General features: G+C 43.3%; 2 protein-coding genes across 3 annotated transcripts in view; one reads left to right on the top strand and one right to left on the bottom strand.

Annotated features, from left to right (window-relative positions):
* Nucleotides 1–19,290, bottom strand: part of polr1a (RNA polymerase I subunit A) — a 198,316-nt gene that overhangs the window by 151,084 nt on the left and 27,942 nt on the right. Inside the window, exon 1 of one of the 2 annotated variants that reach the window (XM_073042217.1) lies at nucleotides 8,676–8,853. The exons of the other annotated variant lie outside the window; for it this stretch is intronic. Within the exon in view, the coding sequence (XP_072898318.1) occupies nucleotides 8,676–8,752 (77 nt within the window). The 5' untranslated portion in view covers nucleotides 8,753–8,853. Of the gene's footprint in view, nucleotides 1–8,675; nucleotides 8,854–19,290 lie in introns of those variants that run through there. 2 annotated transcript variants of the gene reach the window in all.
* The window catches only part of ptcd3 (pentatricopeptide repeat domain 3), a 54,477-nt gene continuing 44,260 nt past the window's right edge, over nucleotides 9,074–19,290 (top strand). The window contains exons 1-4 of the mRNA XM_073042218.1: nucleotides 9,074–9,183; nucleotides 13,105–13,157; nucleotides 13,277–13,316; nucleotides 15,111–15,156. Of these exons, the coding sequence (XP_072898319.1) occupies nucleotides 9,089–9,183; nucleotides 13,105–13,157; nucleotides 13,277–13,316; nucleotides 15,111–15,156 (234 nt within the window). The 5' untranslated portion in view covers nucleotides 9,074–9,088. The remainder of the gene's footprint in view (nucleotides 9,184–13,104; nucleotides 13,158–13,276; nucleotides 13,317–15,110; nucleotides 15,157–19,290) is intronic.

The raw sequence follows: 19,290 nt of genomic DNA, 5'->3' as shown, positions 1-19,290 counted from the left end.
ACACCAGCCTCCTCTGTGGATCCTCACCAGCCTCTCTACTTCTCATAAAACAGCCAGCATAATCAAAGACCCTTCCCATCCCAGACGTTCTTTTCCCATTGGACAGCGGATACAAAAGCCACCAGCTACCTTGTCATGCAACTGCACCTTATTGTCTGCCTGCACTGCCTCTTCCCTGTAACCTTAACACTATATTCTGCATTTTGTTATTGTTTTTCCCTTGTGCTTACTCAATACACTGTATGGATGGCATGCAAAATAATGTTGTTCACTGTACATATTGATGCAATCGAGAAGACATGCCAGTGACTATATTTCATTAGGAGATGTGGTATGTCACCAAAGACTCTAGCAAATTTCTACAGCTGTGTAGTGGCGAGCATACGCACTGGTTGCATCACTGCCCGGTATAAAGGCACCAATTCACAGGATCGAAAGAGCTTACAAAGCGTCATCAAGTCAGCCAGCTCCATCATGAGCTGCAAGCTCCCCACCACAGAGTACAGTGATCTGAGGGGCTGGTGATGAAGCACATCTACTCCTGCCTGAGGAGTGATTTCCATCCATCACCCCAAGCCAACATCAGGTGCTGTTTCATTGACTCTCCTCGCAACAGTGAAGTTGCATACATCAGGATGCTCGTCATTGACTCCTGCCTGAGGAGTGATTTCCATCCATCACCCCAAGCCAACATCAGGTGCTGTTTCATTGACTCTCCTCGCAACAGTGAAGTTGCATACATCAGGATGCTCGTCATTGACTACAGATCAGCATTCAACACTGTCATTCCTTCAAAATTAACCAATAAGCTCAATACCTCCTTGTGGACTGGATCCTCAATTTCCTCACTTGCAGACCCAGTCAGTTCAGACTGGCAATAACATCTCCTCCACAATCTCCATCAGCACAAGTGCACGACAAGCTTGTGTGCTCAGCCCCCTGCTCTACTCACTTTATACTTATGACCGTGAGGCTAAGTACAGCTCCAAGGCCATATTTAAGCTTGCTGATGACACCATAATTTGTGGGCTGATACAGCATTTAGGAAGGAGATTTGAGAAGCTGGCTGAATGGTGCCACAACAACCACCTCTCACTCAATGTCAGCAAAAATCAAACAACTGCTATTTGACCACTGAAGGAACCAGAGGATCGTGAGCCAGTCCTCATCAGGGGATCAGAGCCGGAGAGTTTAAATTCCTTGCCATTATCATTTCAGAGGGTGTGTTCTGGATCCAGCATGTAACCACCATTACTAAGAAGTCACGATAGCACCTCAACTTTCTCAGAAGTTTGCGCAGATTTGGTATGTCATCTAAAAACTTGACAAACTTCTATGGATGCACAGAGGAGAAGATACTAACCGGTTGCGTTGCAGCCTGAAATGGGAACGCCAATGGCATTGAATGAAAAAAAAACTGGAAAAAGTAGCAGATACGGCCCAGTCCATCAGATGTACCGCTCCCCTCACCATTGTGCACATTTAGAAGGAGCACTGATGCAGGAAAGCAGCATCCATCAGGGCCCCAGGCCATGCTCTCTTCTCACTGCTGCCATCAGGGAGGTGGTACCACCACCAGGCACAGGATCAGCTATTACCCCTCAACCATCAAGCTCTTGAACCAAAGGGGATAACTTCACTCACCCAGATTCAACAGATTCCACAACCTATAGACTCACTTATAAGGACTCTATCACTCACATTATCAATATTTATTGATTACTCATTATTCTTTTCTTTTCTTTTTGCACAGTTTGTTGCCTTTTGCACTGGTTGTCCGTCTTTGTGTGAGGGTTTTCATTGATTCTGTTGTTTTCCTTTCTAATAACTGTGAATGCCCACAAGAAAATGAATCTCAGTGTGGTATGCATATGAACTTTGATAACAAAGTTACTTTGAACTTTGGTCTTCAAGAGACGGTGCCTCGAGAAGGCAGCTTCCAACATTAAGGACCCTCACAATCGGACATGGCCTCTTCTCAGTACTACTATCTGGGAGGAAGTACAGGGGCCTGAAGAGCTACACTCAAATGTTTAAAGAACAGTGTCTTCTCCTCTGCCATCAGATAACTGAACAGCCATTGAACCCATGAATCCTACCTCGCAATTCCCCTTCTGCAGTATTTATTTAGTTTTATTGTAATTTTTGTAGAGTGCACTGTACTGCTGTCGCAAAACAACAAATTGCATGACACATGTCAGTGTTAATAAACCTGACTCTGACCAGTTAGAAAGTATAGCAAAGTGCATTCAACACAGACCACCTATGGCAGAACACTATATACATGTAGTAGCACGAGAAGCAGCAGCAGTCAATATTGGCCTGACAGGCTTACTCTGCTATTTAATAAGATTGCAGATGATCTGATTGCAGCCTCAGCTCTGCATTCTTGTCTATCCATGGTAAACTTCCAGCTGTTTACAATTATCTACTTTAAAAATATTCACTATATCATCATCAAAGTGTTTGAAATACTTATGCCAATTTAATAAAAATGTCCCTTCACATCAGTCTCAAGTAGGCCATCCAGTGACCTACGGTTCTAGATTCTCCTAAAGGAGAAAAGATCCACACTGCTAAAACAGCTAAAAATCTTCTGTTTCAATCAACTCACAGAAAATGCTGCCCGGCCTGCTGAGCTCCTCCAGCGTTTAGTGTGTGTTGCTCAGATTTCCAGCATCTGCAGATGTTCTCTTTCTTTTGTTTCAATCAGGTCACTTCTTATTCTCCTAAATTTCTATAAATATAGACCCAATCTTTCTTCATATTCAACACCTTCACTCCAGAAATCAATATTGTAAACATTCTCTAAAAGTATATCCTTCCTTCAAAATCAAGACCAGAACTGTAGGCATATTCTATATGCAGTCTCCTCTTAATCTGCAAATAACCTCGAACATAAAACATAAGACACGACAGCACAATACAGAACCCTTGGACCACAATATTGTGCTGTCCTTTTAACCTACTCTAACTCTTCCCGCCTACAAAGCCATGCAGTTTACTTTCATCCATGTGCCTATCTACAAGTTTCTTAAATGTTCCTAATGTATCTGCCTCTACCACCACGCCCCAACAGGGTGCCCCACATAGCCACCAAAGTTCAAAAGTGGTAAATTTCCATGCAGAAGTGCTCAACGGTGAGGTGAGCTTTACCCATGATGGACTGGGCCGTATCACTACTTTTTGTAGGATTTTCTATTCAAGATTGGTTCCATTCAATAACACAGGCTCTCCAACACACATCAAAGTTTTAGATGTCATGCCAAATCTTCGCAATGTGTGAGTGAGTAAACCTCTAACATTCCCCCTACACATTCCTCCCATCACCTTATGATAATGCCCTCGGTATTGTCATGGGCAAAAGTCTATGGCTATCCACTCAATCTATGCCACTCATCACCTTGTAGACCTCTCATCCTCCTTTGCTGCAAAGAGAAATGCCCGAGATGCTCAACATATCCTTCCAAGTTATAATATCTAATCCAGGCAGCATCCTCCTCTGCACCACAGAACATCCTTATAACAAAATAAAATGCTGGAAGAACTTAGCCACTCAAGAGGAACCAGTTAACATTTCAAGTCACTGGTCCTTCAAATCAAATGAAGTTTTATTGTCATTCAAACCATACACAGATACAGCTGAACAAGACACGTTCCTCTGGGGCCAAGGAACAAAGCATTCAAAATAACAAGCAAACACTAAAAGTAAAAGAATAATAGTATTCAACACATCTTGCAAAGAAGCTTATTCACTTGGGGAAAAAACATATCTAGTCCAAGACCCTAAGCAACAATGTCCCCAATCGATGGTACAGTCTCCCAGCAGTGCGCAGCCTGTCATTCCACCACTCAAACACAGGAGGGCAGCACCTCAGGGAGAGGCCAAGTCACAGCCAAGCTCAATCACACCTGTAGCACTTCCACATCTCTCACCTGTCTGTAGCAACAGGCAAGCCCGAGGCTTGAGGTCTAGTTCTCGATACAACTGAGGCCGCACAGCTCCCATGACAACTGTCCCTCCATCAGATGAAGGTGACAGGACTTCAGCAACTTACAGTACCTTTGTCCAACAGAGTCTTGCGATCGCAAGTGAAATGTCTAAGGCAATCTCCCAGGGTTACACTGCACCGGCTTTGATGTTCCTGAGTAGTGGGCAGCAACATGGGGTCTGCAGCCAGGTCAGCTCCTTCAAACCCAAACCAGCTCCTCCAACACATCAGCGGGTTGCTCTGTCAACCCAACCAGCTCCTTCGACACCTCGGCCGGCTCCAACACCGACACCAGCTACTCCGATCAACGAGCAGCTCTCTGATGGAGCAGCACTGCAGTGCCCGATGTTCTTGAAGTAGAATTCTCTTGCAATCGTAAAGAACAAATTTTACAAAGAAAAAAAAGAACCTTTGGTTGTACCCCGCACATGCCGCCGTCTAACTGGTAGTTCCTCCATGCAGACAGAAACAAACAGCTCTTTCAACGTGCCTAGATGGTGTGTTATTCCTCAAGCTGGAGTTGGTTGTCACTACAACAGCATTAGAAAGGTCAGAGTGGGAGAAAACTAGAGACAAAGACAAGTTATTTTGTTTTGCTGCCACTGAGGGAAACTTAAGAATGTTGTCACCATGTCTGTCTCCTTCCAGAACTCCGACTCATCATTATTTGAGACACAGCCCACTTCATTGGTATCATCTGCAAACTTTATTTATTGAGATAGAGCACAGATTAGGCCCTTCTGGCCCTTCAAGCTGAGCCACCAGCAACCCCCGATTTAACCTTCGCCTAACCGTGGGACAATTTACAATGACCAATTAACCTACCAACCGGTACATGTGGGAGGAAGCCCACGCGGTCATGGGAAGGACATACAGACTCCTTCCAGACAGCGGCAGGAATTCAAACCTGTTGATGGAATTAGAGCAGGATCTGGTCGTGCCAACATGAATGTATAGGGAGTAGAGCAGGGGGCTGACAATACAGACTTGCAGGGCACCAGTGTTGAGAATATTTGTGACTGGGATGTGGATGCCTATCCTCATGATTGTAATCTGTTGGTCGAGAAGTCAAGGATTCTGTTGCAGAGATGTTGAGTCCCAGCTTGGAATTATCGTACTGAAGGCTGCCAGGTGTGAGCTGGGTGTTCAGACTTGGTTGGTTTTTGTTCGGAATGATGGTTTGAGGACAGCGCAGGGAGTTAGAGTTTAGAGACAGGGATATGGGAGAGTTAGCAGTCAGGGGCAGGAACTGGTATTCAGGTCAAAATGGAAGGAGCTATGACGTCCGTCGATGTTGTGGGTCAGACTTGGGTGGTTTTTAGGTTCGTAATGATGGTTTTGAGGATAGCGCAGAGAGTTAGGGTCTAGGGACAGGGATGTGGGAGGGTTAGCAGCCAGGGTCAGTAAATGAAGATTCAGGGGAAGGAACTGGTGTTCAGGTCAAAATGGCGGGAGCTGTGACGTCCATTGATGTTGTGGCTCAGACTTGAGTGGTTTTTACGTTCGTGACGATGGTTTTAGGGATAGTGCAGAGAACTAGGGGTCAGGTTAAGGTTTAGGGCAGTGATGGAGGAGAATAAAGAGACGGGTAGGAGCTTTATTTCAGAGTTTAAGTTAGAACACTCTGCAGTCAAAGGCCAGTGGTTCCAGAGGTTGGCGTGTTACCTGTCCCGTGAGTTTCTCATGAGCATGATGTAATTGTCTTCTGATAGTGGGGTGATGTAATGTCACTTGATGGCACGTCCCGCTGGTATAAAAGGGAGACAATAATTTGTTGCGTAGTTGTTTTGTCGTAGTCTGCGTAGTCACAGTCGGTGGTTACGTAATCATGGGAGAGAGAGAGTGAAGAAATACCAGCTTTGTGTGAACCCAAAGAATTGGGTAGGAATCAATGGCACTCTGTGTGTATCGAAGTGATTGACGTGAAGCGTGGCATGCACTTTTGGTTAACCCCTGCAATGTCTGGGTGTGTGGTGACTACCTCCGGCGAAAGGTCAGTTACTCAGAGAAATTTTATTCTTCGGGATCTTCGGTAAAGGCATTTAGCAGCTGGGATCTGCATCAGCAGTTTCGTCTTTTCTTCAAGCATCGATCCAAAGCTGGTTCGGGAAGCCTCTCCTCTCCTTTACTTTATGAATCATATGGACTTATTAAACTACCACTTTAAGACTGTGCTTGAATGAGCTCTGTTAATAATTCTTTCCAAGTTCAACTGTTAGATAACTATAGACGCATAACACTGTTAACTTCCGTTTAAGTTAGTTGTTTGTTTACTTTTTGATGTTTTCGTGTAGAGGTTAATAAATTTTTGTTGTTTATTTATAAAAACCTGACTCAATTTCATCTCCACTGCCACTGGTGAGTAGCAGGCAAAAGCCAAGTAGGAGGGCCATATGGGTGGGAGTCCTGAGGACCCCCCCCCACCCCAAGACACCGGTAATGGAGGTTTGTATGAGACCAAAAGCCCAGGCTCAAAGTGCTCCACAGTCAAAGGTCAGCAATCCCAGAGGTCAGATCTGTCAAAGCTGGAAAGTCAAACTCATGATTAGCGAGTCCTGGGATCAAGACGCAAAGGTCAAACCTGTGATCAGTGAGGACTGAGGTCAGCAAAGTCCAGAGGGCAAAGCTGAAGGCTGAAGTCCAGAACTCAGCAAGTCTGAGGGTAGAAGGCCAGAAAGGTCAAGACCAAAGTTACTGAGTCAGGAGATAGAGGCCCACAGTCCATGCCAGGGACTGGAGGTTGGCGTCTAGTGTCGACGGTCTGTGAACCTGACGCCGAGGACTGGAAGCCTGGAGGATGCCTGTCCTGGGATTGAAGGCCTGTATGGAGGGGCAGCTGGGTGGGAAAGGGGTTTGTTTTGCTATTGTTTTGTTTTGAAATTTTGTTGTTGATGTCTGTTTTGTTCTGTCAGTCATTGTGGGCATACCACGTTAGTGTCTGGATGTGTGATGACACTTGCAGGCTGCCCCAGCACATCCTTGGATGTGTTAGTTGTTAATGCAAACAACACATTTCACTGTATGTTTCAATGTTCTGTACATGTCATAAATAAGTCTGAATCTAAGGTGGGGCTGTAATCAATAAACATTAGCATATACAGGTGTCTTCACTGTCCAGATGCTCTGAGTGAGTGTACGGCCAAGGAGATGGCATCTGCCATAGACTTAACTCAGCTGCAGGTGAACTATATAACCATATAACAATTACAGCACGGGAACAGGTCATCTCGGCCCTTCTAGTCCATGCTGAACGCTTACTCTCACCTAGTCCCACTGACCCGTACTCAGCCCATAACCCTCCATTCCTTTCCTGTCCATATATCTATCCAATTTTTTTTTTAATGACAACATCGACCCTGCCTCTACCACTTCTACTGGAAGCTCATTCCACACAGCTACTACTCTCTGAGTAAAGAAGTTCCCCCTGGTGTTACCCCTAAACTTTTGGCCCTTAACTCTCAACTCATGTCCTCTTGTTTGAATCTCCCCTACTCTCAATGGAAAAAGCCTATCCACGTCAACTCTATCTATCCCCCTCATAATTTTAAATACCTCTATCAAGTCCCCCACAACCTTCTACGCCCCAAAGAATAAAGACCTAACTTGTTCAACCTTTCTTTGTAACTTAGGTGCTGAAACCCAGGTAACATTCTAGTAAATGTCCTCTGTACTTTCTCTATTTTGTTGACATCTTTCCTATAATTCGGTGACCAGAACTGTACACAATACTCCAAATTCGGCCTCACCAATGCCTTGTACAATTTTAACATTCCATCCCAACTCCTATACTCAATGCTCTGATTTATAAAGGCCAGCATACCAAAAGCTTTCTTCACCACCCTATCCACTTGAGATTCCACCTTCAGGGAACTATGCACCATTATTCCTAGATCACTCTGTTCTACTGCGTTCCTCAATGCCCTACCATTTACCATGTATATGCAGGTCAAGGTTGTCTGGAAGGCTGGACTTGACGTGTACCACAAACAGCCTCTCAAGCACTTCACACTGGTGGATGTCAGAGCCAAAGGCTGGTATTCATGAAGGCACATTACCTTGTTTTGCTTAGGTGGTGGGATGAATGTGGTCTTCGTAAAGCAGGAAGGAAGCACATATTGAAGCAGGAGAGGTTAAACCTGTTGCAAATACCCTCACAGCTGATCCGCACAGGAACTAAGGGCAAGGTCACTAATTAATGTGCAGATCTATTCCATAACGGCAAAACGACACAGCAACAATGGCCAAAGAGTATACATTGTATGACAGAGAAACACTGTAGTCTGCCTTCCTTCAATAGAATAGCCAAACCATACAGCATGTTTTCTCAAGTTCTGAGTTGCGAACGTATTTCCTTGCACAGACAAGGTTCCATGAACAATGTAGAAAAAATCTAGATACTAACTCAACCCGATAGACAATTGAACCTCATCACCAGATACTAATACATTTCTTCAAGAAATTACCGAACTCTTCGCAATTGTCAAAAGTTCAAACACATCTTTATTCTCCTGGCTTTCTCATCACACAAAGCGAGAATATTACTGATAACACCCGCTGCATGAAAGCAAGGCACGATGCTGAGTGCATCGCCCAGGTCTGTCCCACTTTCACGGGCACATTGATGGGCTTTCGTGGGTTTGTGAGAGCCCACATAGGCCGAGTTACCTCAACAGTCACCGTTACCTGATTTCTTCCGCCGAATACACGTTAAACGATATGCTTTGCAAGCGCCTCCATGGAATTTCTTTCCCAATGAGCATTTTGTACTGTGTTCCTGGTGATATTTATGAAGAAAGTGGCGTTAAGGACAATTCAGCATCTTAACTTTGGGAACGGAGCTCACATGGGGATCTGTGAAACTCACGATAGGGGGGATAAAAGACGATCGATAAAAAATTTTAAACTCCCAGTGAAACAATTAAAATAATAATACTCAATTTTATAAATAGTAACTATGCTGCTTTCCTACTGGCGCTTCTTGCCTTTTCAAACCTATCCATATTAAAAATACTTCTCTATATAAAGTTTGGACTCTCCCTGCACTCCTGGTTGGTAGGAGCTGATCCGTCCCATAAGGCAGCGCGCAGAGGAGCAAGATGGCGGCGTCCTGTGTTCGCGTGTGTCGGCGGCTGGTGGGGAGGAGCGGGGCCGTCCAGCGGCCGGGGGCACCGAGCAGCGGCGGTGGGCACCGGTGAGGAGGAAGGGAGAGGGGTGTCGTGACGTTCAGCTGCAGGTCGGTCCTTCATTTCGACCAGCAACGAGCGCCATACCCGCGCAGGCCTACGAGGGGACAAACCGCTATCGCTTCTCACGCAGAACATGGGCGTTTGATTTTAGAGCGGCGGGAGGTGTCGGTCGTTTCGATTTCAGAACGTTAGGGAATGGGAACGTAGGTCGCTCTCGGGTTTACAACGTTGTTTGAAGGGGTAGGTTCCAGACGGGAGGGGTCACCATTTCCCAAAGCTGTTTCTATTGGTTTATTATTATCACATGCGCTGAGATAAAGTGAACAGCTTACCTTGTATACTATTCCTATAGATCAAATCATCACACAATGAATTGACGTAGAACAAGATAAGACAATAATAGAATACAGGTTAAAGCGTAAAATCTACAGAGAAGGTGTAGTGCAGGTGAACGGTAAAGTGCAAGATTATAACAAGGAAGATTTTGGAGTCAAGAAATCCCTTCGAGAGTCTGATAACAGCGGGATAGGAACACAACAGGAGGTCCTTCAGCTCCCACGCCCTATTCTCCCATTTAGTGAGATTGAACTTTGTGGAGAAGCACAAGAGACGAATCTGGAGTACAACCAAAATGGCAGAATCTCAGATGATGACGAGAGTGCGTACAGGAGTGAGATATATCAGCTAGCTGAGTGGTGCCACAGTAACAACCTTTGCACTCAACTTCAGTAAGACCAAAGAGCTGATGTGGACCCTGGAAAGGGGTAAGATTAGGAAACACTTAACAGTTCTCATAGAGGGATCAGAAGTGGAGAGAGTGAGCAATTTCAAGTTCCTGGGTGTCCATATCTGAGGATCTAACCTGGTCCCAATATATTGATGCAGCTATAACGAAGACAAGACAGCGGCTATATTTCATCAGAAGTTTGAGCAGATTTTGTTTGTCACCTAAAGTACTTGAAAACTTATGCAGATATACCAGGAAGAGCATTCTGACTGGCTGCATCACCATCTAATATGGGGGGGTGGGGGGAAGCAGGGTACTGCGCAGGATCACAGCAAGCTGCAGAGCATTCACTACTCTCTGGCTAAAGAAATTCCTCCTCATCTCTGACGTTCAACCCCCCCCCATTCTGAGTTTCTATCCTCTGGTCTTTCCTACCATAGAAGACATCCTCTCCACACCCATTCTATCAAGGCCTTTTACCATTTCGCTGAACACCTATGCTCTGTCCGTCAGAGCAAGCAGGATCTCCCAGTGGCCACGCATTTTAATTCCACTTCCCATTCCCATTCTGATATGTCTATCCATGGCCTCCTCTACTGTCAAGGTGAAGCCACACTCAGGTTGGAGGAACAACACCTTATATTCCATCTGGGTAGCCTCCAACCTGATGGCGCATGATCATTGACTTCTCTAACTTCCATTAATGCCCTTCCTCCCCTTCTTACCCCATCCCTGATATATTCAGCTTTTTTCCGCCCCCTCTTATTTTTCTCTCTTTCTGCCCATCACTCTGCCTGTTCTCCATCTCCCTCTGGTGCTCCCCTCCCCCTTTCTTCCTAGGACTCCCATCCCATGATCCTTTCCTTTCTCTAGCTCTGTATCCCTTTTGCCAATCACCTTTCCGGCCCTCAGCTTCACCCCACCTCCGGTCTTCTATCATTTCGCATTTTCCCCTCCCCCTCCTACTTTCAATTCTCTTACTGTCTTTCCTTTCAGTTAGTCCTGACGAAGGGTCTTGGCCCGAAACGTTGACAGTGCTCCTTCCTATAGATGCTGCCTGACCTGCTGTGTTCCACCAGCATTTTGTGTGTGTGGCTTAAATTTCCAGCATCTGCAGATTTCCTCATGTTTGCCCTTCATCATTTGATAGTTTTCACTGAGGTCACCACTCATCCTTCAGAATTCCACTGTCTGTATGTTCTCCCTGTGACCGGGTGTGTTTCCTCCGGGTGCTATGGTTTCCTCCCACAGTCCAAAGATGTACCGATTGGTACCTTTATTGGCCATTGTAAATTGTCCCGTGATTAGGCTAGGGTTAAATCAGTGGGCACAGCTTGAAGAGACGGAAGGGCCAACTCAATGCTGTATCTGAATAAATAAATTTTAAAATGTGCGCATATGGAATTTGGAGTGATGCACTATTATGGATAGTGCCTGCACATGATCTCTATTCTCTGCATATTCATATGCTTATTTAGAATCCTTTTGGACGCAATTATTGTATGTATTTCTTCTGCCACCTCTGGCAGAATGAACCAGGAACCTAGTACGCTGATGTTCTTTGAAGAAAACTTGCCCTGCACATCCCTTTTAAACTTTCTCCCTCTCACCTTAAAGTCAGGACCTCCAGTCTTTGACATTTCCACTCTGGGTTAGAGACTGCCTGTCTGCCCTATCTGTGTCTCTCATAATTTTATAAACTTCTATCAGGTTTTTCTTCAGCCTCTGATGCTCCAGAGAAAACCATCCAATTTTGTCCATTTCCTGATAACTAATATGTTCTACTCCAGGCAGTAACCTGATTAAGCTGCTTCTGAGCCCTCCCCAAAGCCCCCACATTCTTCTTGCAATGGGATGACCAGAACGCTTCACAATAACGGTTCCTTAAAGGTGGCTGATTTTCTGTAGTGGTGCAAGTGAAGGTTAACCAACTGATTCCTGGGGTCACAGGGCTAAACTAGAAAGACATCGGGATAATTGGCCTTGAGTTCACTAGGATTTAAAATAGTGAGAGAGGTCTTATAAAATCTGGAAGTGACTGAACAGACTAGTTGCCATTATGGGGAGTCCAACGTTCAAAGTAAGATTTATTATCAGAGTACATTCATGTCACCACATACAACCCTGAGGTTCTTTTTCTGTGGCTGTACGTAACGGATCCATAGAACAATAACTAAACAGGATCAATGGACAACAAAACTGCAAATGCAGATATTAATAATAGCAATAAATAATGAGCATGGAATAACAAGATAAACAGTCCTTAGAGTGAGACCATCTGGTGTGGGAACAGGAGTATAGTTATTCCCTTTTCAAGAGCCTCATGGTTGAGTGGTAGAAACTGTTTTTGAACCTGGTGGTGCAAGTCCTGAGGCACCTGTACCTTCTACCTGATGGCAGCAGCAAGAAAAGAGCATGGCCTGGGTGGTGAGGATCTTTGATGATGGATGCTGCTTTTCTATTGCAACATTTCATGGAGATGTGCTCAATGGTTAGGAGGGCTATATCTGTTACGTACTGGGCTTTGTAGATGTTCTGCTCAAAGGCATTGGTGTTCCCACGCCAGGCTATAACACAGCCAGTCAGCACACTTGTCACCACACATCTGTAGAAGCTTGCCGAGGTTTTTGAGGACATGCCGCATCTCTGCAGTCTCCTAAGGAAGTAGAGCTTCCAGTCCAAGGATATGACGTAGACGATTTGGAACTATCATAAATTGCATATGGTCTACCCAAAGTGTAGATCATATGTAATTTTCTGCAACAGAAGGAAATTGAGACTGAGTCATTAAATATATTCAAGGAGTTTGATACAATACTAATGGTAAAGGGATCTGGGAGAGAAAAGGTTGGAATAAAATAGCTAAATGATCAGTCAAAATGCTATTGAATGTAATAGTTAGCTTGAAGTGACCTACTCCTGCTCCCAATTCTATTTTTTTTTGCACTGTGCTCAGCAAAATATGCTGGGAGTTGTTAAATGGTTGTAGTATTTGTCAGTTAATTAATGTGGTTTATTAATCATTGCTAAGTCCACAGTGGCATGCTCACTTACTGGTTCTAAGATGTACTTTGCATTACGAAATTGGTGAGGATTCTCAGGCCCATAATGCAATCGTATCAGATGTGGTTTCATCTGTCATTTTGTGGTATTCTGAGTTGCAAACCCAAACGTGATTTTACTAATTATCATTTGACAGGTATTATTCCACAAGTCCTTTTCTCTGCCAGTGTACTGCAGCAAGACAGACAGGTAACTTGATTTGATTGTTTTCTGTAGTGTTGAACTGTTTGGATTCAAATATTAATTTCTGCTCATATCAGGTATGCAGAATCACATTGGGGCATTCATTGTTGTTTATGCTTTTTAAGATGGTGCAGAAGAAGTTGTCATTCCAAGAAAAAAAACTTGGTAAGTATTTTCTTTTGTTGCATTGTTTTAGACACAGAATTGTATTAAGAAAATAATGGGAATATTTCACTAAAACATTTCAGAAAGACTTCTTGAGGGAGAATGTTGCCCATGTCTGGGAGACTGGGGGTGGGCATTATACTTTCAACAGAGGAGTAGCCATTTTACACTGCGCTGAGAAGGAATATCTTGACTCATATGATTGGTCGATCGTTTGTTATGTGCCATGTTGTATGATGCAGGTGGTCATGGTCTTTCCGTGGTTTTTCCTGGCAAATTTTTCTACAGAAGTAGCTTGCCAATGCCTTCTTCTGGGCATTGTATTTACAAGATGGGTGACTCCAACCATTATCAATACTCTTCAGAGACTGTCTGTGGTTGCATCACCAGGAATTGTAATATGCACCAGCTGCTCTCATGGCTTTATGTGACCGTGATCAGTGGGCTAAGCAGGTGCTACATCTTGCCAAGTGTGACCTGCAGGCTAGCAGAGAGAAGCAGCGCCTTCCACCTCCTTCGGTAGGGACGTATCTCCGCCCTGCTGCCCAAATCTTTAGAATCTCATGAACTACAGTTTATTCAAGACAGACCAATGACTAGATATGTTAAGAGGAACAGTCTAAGAAGGTAGAGTTGTTTGGTGAGTTAATTTATTACTGTCACTGGTATAGTGCAAAAACTTTGCATTCCATCACATCAGTATGTTGAGGTAGGACAAGGGAAAGCATGCAAGGTCAGGTGAGCTCAGTGAATGGCAGTGCTGACAAATGCCCTGCTCCTGATACTGCTTCCTCCTCATTCATATGGTTTGCTAGCAAAGGTTCAGTTTCTTCCTCCAGTGCTGACACCTTAATTAGTGTGTCGAGAAGTGTGCAAAATTCTTAGGCACGCTGGCTATGTATATGTGCCGAAGACTTGCACAGTCCTATGGTAATTTTATGTATTCCGCTGTACTGCTGCTACAAAATAAAATAAATTTCATGATGTGTGAGTAATGATAAACCTGATTCTGATATGGGTCTCTATTGTGGACTGAGCGTGGGTAGGGAGAAGGGAATCATGGGAAGGGAGAAGGGAGTGAGTGGGAAGCACCAGAGAGACATTTTGTAATGATCAATAAATCATTTGTGTGGAATCAAACGACCTAGCCTGGTATCTCAGGTCTGGGTGTGTCTGCATCCGCCCCCCCCCCCCCCCCGCCCCAATCACTGGGACTCCTCTGTCATCTGTCCCTCACCATTCCCAACATTTTTTGCTCCCACCAGATTTACAAACTCGCTCTGCATTTCACATGGACAGATACAGTACTGTACAAAAGTCCTGGGCACCCTAGCTATAGAAACTTTTGCACAGTACTGTACACGTAGGGAGAGGATCTTGAGCCACAATATAACATGGCTCATTTTGGGGGTTCCCAGGGATATCTGTAACGATAAACAAATAATCTGCTGGTCGAGCTGTATATGGTGGTGAGGAGCAGGGAATCAGATGTTGTGTTTCCAAGAAACTTGATCTGAGGATTTAAAAATGTAACTCAAAAATAATATAGTTGCACATTTTTAACCATGTAATTACGCTTGAGTGGTTGGACTTCGGAGACCTGCAAGTCAGTGGAGTCAAATGGAATAAACATTAAGGTGGTAGGAGAGAAACGTGAAGTATTAATGGTCTAGTAACTCATTTTGCTACAGTGATATCTATGCAAGTCATCAGTAAGTAAGTCATCTAGTAAGTCATCAAATTGCTGATGTTAATGTAATAGTTTATAACACCCTTTTTGTTTGTATCTCCTAGGGATAAGCTTGCAGTCCTTCAAGCTCTTGCAACCACAGTGAACAGAGTGAGTATTTGTTTTAAAATTTTGGTCTGGACTTCCGGTAAGATGGCGACTGCTTAGCTGCTTCGAACTTTTGCTCCGTTATTCTCCCTATCTTTGCACTACATGTCTCCATTCTTAAACCTTAGTTAGGTATTTTATTGGGTTTCTTTTACTTGCCTGCGAACACATCTATCTTATAATGTCTAGCAAAAGTACTAAAACCGGGAAAAAAGAAATTTCTACGACTTTGCCGGTTGACATTCTTGCTGCGTTGGAACAGCATCGACAAGATATTTCAAAGGAATTTAGAACTTATTTCAACCAGCTGGATGCCAAATTGGATCGGATCAACGCTAGAATGGACGAACATGCTGAACACTTATCTCGCATCAACTCAACTTCTGAAGATTTAAAACGCCGTGTTCTTTATCTCGAAACTCTATGCTCCAGCCTAGAGGAGAAGAATCGTAAACTTTTTTCCAAAATGGTCGATCTTGAAAACCGTAGCAGACGTTGCAATCTACGAATTCTTGGTTTGCCAGAGGCCACCGAACAGGGCTCTCCCGTGGAATTTTTTTCCGATTTTCTCTGAGATTTTTGGGAAAGAATTTCTTCCGACTCCACCTGAGCTTGAAAGGGCACACAGGATCCCCGTGCAATTCTGGGTTCCCTCCCACGGCCGGTAATTTTGTGCTTTCATCAATACCAGGTGAAAAACCGTTTGATTATGGAGGCACGCCGCAGAGGTACTTTTGCGTTTCAAAATACAGTCATTCGTTTTGTGGAGGATTTTGCCCCCCAGGTTCTGAAGATGCGTGCTGAGTTTAAAGGTGTAATGAAAGTGCTTTTTGATCGTGGTTTCAGACCCTCCCTTCGAAATTCAGCCGACCTGTGAATTACACTTACTACTGGAGAATACAAGTGGTTTAAATCAGTGAAGAATGCCGAGGCATTTGTTGGAAGTCTTCCGGCCAGCCCGTCTCCTTAGGAACCCGGTCTGACCTTCTAAAATGGTGGATAAGTACTTCTCATAGTAAAGCTATTTTTTCCGGACTCAGACTTCTCTTGAATAATTCAGACATTATTTATTGAAATTCTAAGGGCTGTAGACAATCTCTCCCTGGACGGTGCGTTTTTTCTAAATAGATAATCCGAGTTTAATGTTTCCCTGCGGACGTTTAGATTGTACGTGTGTAATCCATTTTATTCTTGTATAACTTTATCTATAGAGATCTACAAGCGACTTTAACTTGTTTTGGAGGTTTGGAGTTTTTATTGAAGGCCTCCCTGTTGGTTGATTCATAGTTTAAGTTTTGCTCCCTTTTTTTCCGGTAATGGTTGATAAGTACTCTCTTCGAATCTACAATTTCCCCTTTTCTCCCTCCTTTTTTTCTTTTAATTTCCTATAATTTTTTGCGGGTAGGTTAGTTTCAGTTTCCTTTTGATTTTCTTTGTATTAAGTCTTATAATTCTGTTGAAGTTGTTCTTATTTGTAATTATGTTTTCTAGTGCATAAACTAGCTACCATTTGCTATAGTATTTATACGGAACTGTTGTTAACGACACAGAACTGGAAGTCATACTTGGGTTAATTTTTTTGGTAGAGCTAGCTGCTTTTTTTGGTAGCCGTCTAGTTTTGGGTTGCGAGGGTGGGGCAGATTCTCCAGTTCCAACACTACTCACTGTTTCCTTTGCTTTCCTTTGTTACTCAGGACATGTTTCTGTTTTGATTCTACGAATCTATGTTTACATTTTTGCTCCCAGACTGTTATTGTACTGCTTGACTTTTTATATGCCTGCTGCCTTCTACACACTAACAATTGATAATGGTTAATACACTTAAATTTGTGAGCTGGAATGTAAAGGGATTGAATCACCCTGTTAAAAGAAGGAAGGTCTTCTCACATATTAAACAACTCAAAGCTGACATTGCTTTCCTTCAAGAAACTCATTCGTTGTTTTGATAACTCCCGGCTTTTGTCAAAGTGGGCAGGTCAGCATTTTCATTCATCCTTTGCCGCCAAAGCTAGGGGGGGGGGGGGTCTCCATCATTAATTCAAATATTCCTTTTGAACTCCATAATAAGATATCTGATACAAATGGCCATTTTATTATTGTTTCTGGTAAACTACCGTAGATTCCGGATTTTAAGCCGCTACTTTTTTCCCACATTTTGAACAGCTTTGAACTTTGCGGCCAATAATCCAGAGCGGCTAATACATTATTTTTTTCATGCCGCCTCGTAAACATTTTGCCTCGTAACAGTAGACCAATAAAATTGATGAGTAGTTCACAGAGGTCCAATGAAATTGTACGATAAATCAAGCGCACTTTCACAATTAAATTATTGTAAATCAGTCATTTGTACTCACCCTCATCAACATGGAAAACACTCGAAGCATTGTGCTACCTACCCTACTTAGTTTAAACTATATTTGTTTTCTGTACTACATCGCGGGATGCTATGACGTCACACCCGGTTTCGCGGCGTCTTGTGGGAAAATGCCGTTTGCGATGAAACGGAAAGGAGGGGGTCGAGCGGCGGAGCGGCTTTGGATCCGAGCGAAATCTGCTTTTAAATGCCGTTTGCGATGAAACGGAAAGGAGGGGGGGAGCGGATTACGCGAGCGGCTTTGGATCTGAGCGAAATCTGCTTTTAAATGCCGTTTGCGATGAAACGGAAAGGAGGGGGTCGAGCGGCGGAGCGGCTTTGGATCTGAGCGAACTCTGCTTTTAAGTTAAAGGTATCAATAACTTTTCCTGGTAGGCTGCAGTATATATATTTTTTACCAGTCGTTAGGAGATATTGGAATGTTGTTCAGTAAAGAAGTATACGCAACGTATATTTAAAAGTAGCCGCGTACGGGCACGGTTCGAAAAAAAGCATTTGCAATATGTATTTGTTTTTGTTACCATATGGATTTAATTAAAAGTTAAAAAAATCCTCACGTGTAATATCTTTCTGTGTAAATATCTCATATTACAACGTGGGACACCTGCGGCCGAAAATCCGGTGCGGCCTTTACATTTAAAAAAATGATTTTATTTCTAAAATTAGTGCCAGCGGCTTAAAATCAGGTGCGCTCTGTAGTCCGGAATCTACGGTATATAATACTAAAGTTGTACTAGCAAACCTGTATGCCCCCAATTTTGATGATGTTAATTTTTTGGAATGTTTTTTCTCCTCACTACCAGACTTAAACTCATACTCTCTTATACTGGGTGGTGATTTCAATTGTTGGTTAGATCCTAATTTGGATCGATCGTCCTCTGTTACTAGACCACCTACGAAATCTGCCTTAGCTATTCAATCATTTCTCTCTAATTATGGTATCTCTGATATATGGCGTTTCCTTCATCCTACTGAGAGAGATTATTCGTTTTTTTCACGTTCACCATACCTTTACTAGAATTGACTACTTCTTACTCGATAATCAACTCATTCCATTTGTCTATTCTTGTGATTATCAGAGTATACTGATTTCTGACCATGCCCCAATTACTCTGTCTTTAAATTTTCCTGGTCTCCCTCAGAGGAATAAACACTGGCGGTTTGATTCGACTTTATTATCGGAGGATGATTTTCTAAAATTTATTAAGGATCAGATAACCTTTTATTTTAACACCAATACATCACCTGAAGTGTCATCCCAGATTGTCTGGGATGCCATGAAAGCATATTTGAGGGGCCAAATAATCTCCTACACAGCAAATCTTAATAGAAAGTCCTGTGCGGATCGATTAGACCTCATTAAGCAGATTAAAGATTTGGATCAACTGTATCCTCAAACTAAGAACCCTGAACTATACAAGAAGCGTGTAGAACTTCAAGCTAAATTTAACCTCCTGTCTACTCAACCAGTCGAACGCCAACTTCTTGAAAGTAAGAGTCGCTTTTATATCCATGGCGACAAATCTGGTAAATTTCTAGCCAATCAGTTGAGGCGTTCCAAAGCCAAACAACGTATTACAAAGATCCGGAAGGAGAATGGTGACCTTACATCGGATCGCCTAGAAATCAATGACGCATTTAAAAATTTCTACTCTCGACTTTATTCCTCTGAATCTTTGAATGACAATATCTCTGTTGACCATTTTTTAAATAATCTGAATATTCCTTCGCTTTCATCTGATTTTAAAGCCAAACTTAATGCG

Source organism: Hemitrygon akajei, chromosome 4 (assembly GCF_048418815.1).
Source record: "Hemitrygon akajei chromosome 4, sHemAka1.3, whole genome shotgun sequence".
In the NCBI taxonomy this organism is placed as follows: Eukaryota; Metazoa; Chordata; class Chondrichthyes; order Myliobatiformes; family Dasyatidae; genus Hemitrygon; species Hemitrygon akajei.
The sequence above is the reverse complement of the archived record's forward strand: the minus strand, read 5'-3'. Positions and strand labels throughout refer to the sequence as shown.